The sequence below is a fragment of the Musca vetustissima genome, unplaced genomic scaffold (assembly GCF_032173495.1).
Source record: "Musca vetustissima isolate MV318-11 ecotype Yass unplaced genomic scaffold, APGP_CSIRO_Mvet_v1 utg7804, whole genome shotgun sequence".
NCBI lineage: Eukaryota > Metazoa > Arthropoda > Insecta > Diptera > Muscidae > Musca > Musca vetustissima.
In genome coordinates this window covers 183,574-189,544 of record NW_026887929.1, presented here as the reverse complement: position 1 = coordinate 189,544, position 5,971 = coordinate 183,574, and the positions used below count along the sequence as shown (strand labels likewise).

The following is a 5,971-nucleotide window of genomic DNA, read 5'->3' as shown; positions in this document are numbered from 1 at the left end:
AGACCCAAATTAAATTTTTAAATCTAGTATAAAATGATAATTTACAAATCTATATTTCAAAACAATTTTTCACATAAAAATGTTCGTATTTATTAAAATACAAATAAATTTCAAAATAGCCAGTCTTCTTAGCTTTCATATGACACAAATTTCATTACAATACCACCAGTAGTTCAAAAGTTATGCGACAAATACCGGAACATTAAATTTTTCGTTTTTGATATTTCAATCTGCATCAATAGATGGCGCCCAGTCACAAAATCATCAGGTCGCTACGATAAACCAAGGCATTCATAAAATGTGAATACTTTTGAACGGAATGTGGTATTTGGAAAATTCAAACGGTTATAAGCAGCATAGAACTCACTGATTCTCAGTGTAGTAGGCAAATTGTGCTACAAAATAATGTCAAGAATTTTTAGAGAGCTTTCTATGTTATTTGACGATAAATTATACATCGAAAGAGAACTCCTGCTATTTTAAATAACAGTTGGATTTTTCGAAATATCTCAAAGCATTCGTAATTTATTTGAATTTTACCAATACCTTGATTTTCCCTTACGATGTCATTTTTGCGACTGGGACGTCATCTATTGATGCAGTAGATCGAAATGGCGAAAACCAAAAATGTAAGGTGTGCTTCAATGTTCAATAATTTTTGAAATACTTGGAGTATCGAAATAAAATTGTTAGCAGTTGAAAGTAGAGAACTTTGGCTATTTCGATATTTGGTCGGAAATTAATAAATATTATATGCTATATATTAAAAATTGTTTAAAAATATACCTTTAAAAATTACAACCTTTAATGAGGTTTTAAAATAACTTTTATCGATACTATAATAAAGACAAAATGTTGTCCTTGTGTTAATAGAGCAATTTGTAATTTTTGATAAAGGCATTCTAAGACAATTCCAAAGAAACCCCCAGAAAGGGTTAAAATTTCCAATATATAAAAAATATCAGTTATTTGTCAAGCCGTCGACTTTTCAAGTGATATATTATTTATATTTATAAATCCGAAGATGGGACAATCTCTTCTGGTAACTCTCCACAGATGGTCAACTCTTTGATAAGACATATACCTATTATACAATGAATAATAAATCTTGAGTATGATGTATATATGAATATGTCAGCAACACTGACATTTTTTCACTTGTTTTTTATTTATTTAAATAACTTCTCATAACATTTTATTTCTTATGCTAAAAAATTACTAATTAATGTATATTGGCACATTGGCGGCATTCCATTGTTATTCAACAACGGGGTTTTTTGAACATTACATGACAGAGTTATTTTTATTAATTGGTATCCTTGCTGCAAGGATACAAACATGTAAGCAGTATTTTTTTTTGAGGATGTAAAAATAACGGTAAAACATAATATAAAATTTACTAAAAACACTAATACCTACTATAACTGACATTTGTAAATATGGGGTTGTTGTCTTAATACTAAAAAATTATTTTAGAAAAAAAATTGGCACTAAATTCAATGAAAAATATTATTACAAAATCTGGACCATAATGATTCTGATTGAGGATTTGGTACTGCTTCCATTTCGGGTAATGTTCTCCGGTAAAGTAAATATTCCTGATAGAGTTTGGGGTCGGCTGGACCCCAATTGCGACAGGGTTTCAATGAGTTGTAGAATTTCTGAAAATAATTATTTTTATTTAAAAATTATATTTTTATAAAGAAAATCCCTTACTCACCTCCCTAAAAGTGTCACCCTGTTGCTTGTAAATGGCATGCAGAGCCCATAATGGCAGCTGAGCCACACCAATGCCCCACAAAATCCAAGCCATATTGTAGACACTCACAGGATACCCAACACCATTATAGGTCAAGGGTTCCAAAGTAATTAATGTATACACCAATACCGCAAACATCAGGCCCGGAGTGATGAGAGCCCAACATATACGCCAGTAGAGGCCAGTTTTAACACCCAACATAAATTCAATGTCCTGACACAAACGTTTGACACCTGGAAAAGAAAATAAATTGAAAATGAAAATATACAACTCTAAATTTGTGTGTGCAAAAAATTTTGGAGACTTTTTACTGGGAATGTGAAGATTGGATTTATGTAGAGAAATTTCAAATAAAAATTCAAAATATAAGAAGATTTTCCTTCACACTAAGTACTTTTCTTGAAGTTTAAGTTATTTTCCGCTGAAAGATATTGCTATGGAGACTTCCATAGGAAAATCTTCCTTTGGAGATTTTTGTTCAATAGAAGAGTAGATTTGTCCTTTCATTTTTCCTAAGGAAATTTTTCGTATTCTTCTTATAAATATGTCCATTCTTGAGACATGCGGAGACTTTTTGGAGTTTTCGTTTCAAACTTAAGCCAAAGAAAAACCTACTGGTGGAGAATTAAAGGCTTTTATGTTTTCCTTTGGAGAAAAGTATGTATATGTAGATTTGTCATAGATATTTTGTTTGTGTAGAGATTATTCTTGTGATAATAAATATCAGTAAAATAGTCTCCACAGATAACATTCTATATAAAAATGGCTTTCTTTGGAGATTTTTGGAAAATTATGGACACATATTTCATAGAGATTTTGTATATTTAGAGATATTTTTATATAAAAATATTTTTCTGTGGAGACTTTTGCCAAATTATCCTCTGCGAGAAAAGATATCAGTAAAGACAATAGACATTTACATAAGAAAAGTCTCCACAATTAATATTTTACATTATCCTCTGGAGATCTATACTAAATTCATCTTATGAAGACTTATTTCCTAGAGATTTTGTTTATTTAGAAATACAATTTTTTTAAGAAAAAATATTCGTGCCAAATTATCCTGTGGAGATTAATACTAGAATCGTCCTATGAAGACAAATTTCATTGAGAGATATCAGTACAGAAAATAGACATTTCCATAAGGAAGATCTACAAAGATAACTTTCTATATAGAAATGTCTTACTTTGGAGATTTTTGAAAAATTTTCCTGTGTAGTCTCCAAGTCTTCTCCCTATTGAGAAATCTTCTTGTTTTTGGGGAAAATTTTCTGTGGAGACATTTTTTGTAGAAAGTTCCTCCATAGAGATTATATATAAGTATTTTCTTATGACATTTTTTGTCTGGAGACTTTATATTGAAAATTAATAATTTTCTAATTTTGTAGAGAAAATAAAGAAAATTTTTATGTAGAGACTTTTCGATAATGTGGTAAATTTTTTAATTGAAAATTTTCTTATTCAATAGATTGGTAATTTTTTTCGTTCCGTTCTTCCTAATGAGAATTTTTCTTGTGGAAAATTCTTCCTGTGGAGACTTTTAATACAATATTGTTGATCTTTGTAGACTTATTTCCAACATTTCCTCATATGGAGAATTTTACTGTAAAATATCTTCATAGTGATATGGTCTACATGCTGATAACTCTCCACACAAAGTTTTTTATTTAAATAAATTCAACTATGGAAACTTACCATAAATCCATGCAATTGTCATCAGCTCCGCAATGGCCAAAAACAGGGCAATAAACGAACAACCAAAGAAATCCACCAAATTCAATATGAACTGCCCGCCAGGGGTCATGTAAATAATGCCACACAAAAACCCGACCACCGCCATGGCAATGGCCAACATCCAGTGCGGCAGGAAGGCAAAACGATCCTTTATCACGGTTATTACACACGAAGCCATGCCGACATTGCTGCCCATGCCCAAGACCAACAGCATCAGGAAGAACAACACGGCAAAGACCTGAGGTAAATGTTTAAATTTGGCAATGGCTTCGGGATAAGAAATGAATGCTAGGCCAGCACCGCCCTTCACCACTTTGGAAATATCCGAACTATTGGTTTCGTAGGCCAGATTACCCAAAATGCCGAATATAATGCAGCCAGCCAGTATGGAAGTTACTGAATCGACACTGGTTATGATAATGACATCTCTGGAATGGAAAAACAATAATAAGAACAACAAAAAGAACAGCAACAATTTTTATGGCATCATAAACAGAGAAAATACGAAGGAGGAGAAGAAGCAATTTATGAGGTTTAGGGTAGTAAATTATACACCTTCACAGCACCTCCTCCTTCGCCTACTATTCTTGCTCCTCTAACTTACCTGTAAACATTTTTGCGAAAATTATTGAAGGAGGCATACATGACCAGAGTACCAAAACATATGGCCAAGGAAAAGAACATTTGGGTTATGGCATTGTACCAAACCTGGAAAGGAAATGGAGAACGAAAGAAGAAGCAATGAAAAAAAGAGGTCACATACATTACATTTGCATCTCACACATATGCAGATGTATGTGTGTATGTCTGTTAACCTACTTGTGGATTTAAGAGTTGATCCCATTGTGGTTTTAAAAAGTACACAATGCCATCTAAGGCCCCTGGCAGAGTTAAGGCACGCCACAGCAGCACAAACATAACCACATATGGAAATAGGGCCAAGAAATAGGATGCTTTACCCGAACTGCGTATACCTTTGATTAATATGATGGCAATTAAGGTCCATGCAGCCATTAGGCAGAGTATTAAATCCCAGCTGGGCACACCTAAACCATCATCCAAAGATTCGGCTTCCCGCAATACGGATTTTGTGAAAAATAACTCAGCTGATGAAATATGTTTGCTCACGGTTTCATTTGGCGTTTGAGGTAATATCTCAGAAGTGGCAATACATTCAGGACCCCATTCTGAACGGCAATAGGTCCAGGGTAAAATTTCGGCAAAGGAGGAAATTAAATATTTGATGGTTAAAGCCATAATGCTGGCATAATAGGTGGTGGCCACAGCGGTGGAATATACCTGGCCATAGGCGATGCCTGGAAATAATTTCATCATTCACAATATTTTACTGAAAGCCCTGACATTTTTTACTTACCCTTCATCAACGGCACCATACCGAAAGCCTTAACACATCCCCGACTGGAGAACTGGCCCAATATCACTTCCATATAATACACCGGTCGGCCAATCAGCAGCAGTACAATAACATATGGAATAACAAAAGCTCCCCCACCATTGGCCAGGGCAATGAAGGGAAAACGCCAAACATTACCCAGTCCCACCGACAAGGCAATGCACGAGAATAAAAATTCAATTTCATTGCCCCATTTGTCACGTATCGAACCGGATTCACTGCTGGTTACATTCGAAATGGAGACCTAGCAAGTGAAGAGGAAAACGGAAATTATTTCAACATTTTGAAAAACGTTTTGAAATACTTACATTATCCTTGCTATAGAGGATACTCTGTTTGGTGGAAGTACCCTCTTCCGCCTGCAGAAGATTTATCTGCTGTTGTGTTAATTTGTCATAGGCTGCATTCATTTTTTTATTTTCCAGTGGCAGTGTGTGGCTACAAGGAGAGAAGAAAATGAAGGAGGGTAGAGTATAAGGAGATTCCACAGGGAGTTATTCTATACATAGTCTGCCATTGGTTTCTATCTTTAAAGCAAAGTAAGTCATCTTTTTTCTATAGAAAAAACATTCCTCAGTGGTCAGAGAATTTTTTTCTGCAGAAAAACATTTCTCAGTAGTCTGAGGAATTCTCTTTAAGCATCCACGCCTCTAGAGGGCCTTTGAAAATTTCTTTAAAAATCCACGCCTCTAGATGTCAGTATGGCCTTTGGAAATTTCTTTAAAAATCCACGCCTCTAGAGGGCAGTATGGCCTTTGGAGATTTCTTTAAAAATCCACCCCTCTAAAGGGCAGTATTGCCTTTGGAAATTTCTTTAAAAATCCACGCCTATAGAGGGCAGTATTGCCCTTGAAAATTTCTTTAAAATCCACGCCTCTAGAGGGCAGTATGGCTTTTGGAAATTTCTTTAAAAATCCATGCCTCTAGATGGCAGTAATACCTTTCGAAATTTTTTTAAAAATCCCCGCCTCTAGAGGGCAATATGGCCTTTGGAAATTTCTTTAAAAATCCACGCCTCTAGAGGGCTGTATGACCTTTGCAAATTTCTTTAAAAATCCACGCCT

The 5,971-nt window shown here is 34.4% G+C and overlaps 1 protein-coding gene across 1 annotated transcript; it reads right to left on the bottom strand.

The window, feature by feature from the left end:
* Positions 1-1,496: 1,496 nt before the first annotated feature.
* LOC133335708 (sodium-dependent nutrient amino acid transporter 1) lies at positions 1,497-5,317 on the bottom strand. Its single transcript, XM_061544008.1, has 7 exons — positions 5,216-5,317; positions 4,869-5,151; positions 4,313-4,809; positions 4,098-4,201; positions 3,455-3,921; positions 1,721-1,992; positions 1,497-1,661 (listed from the first exon to the last, which is right to left on the bottom strand). The coding sequence occupies exons 1-7, from the start codon at positions 5,315-5,317 to the stop codon at positions 1,497-1,499; spliced, it is 1,890 nt and encodes a 629-aa protein (XP_061399992.1).
* Positions 5,318-5,971: the final 654 nt, after the last annotated feature.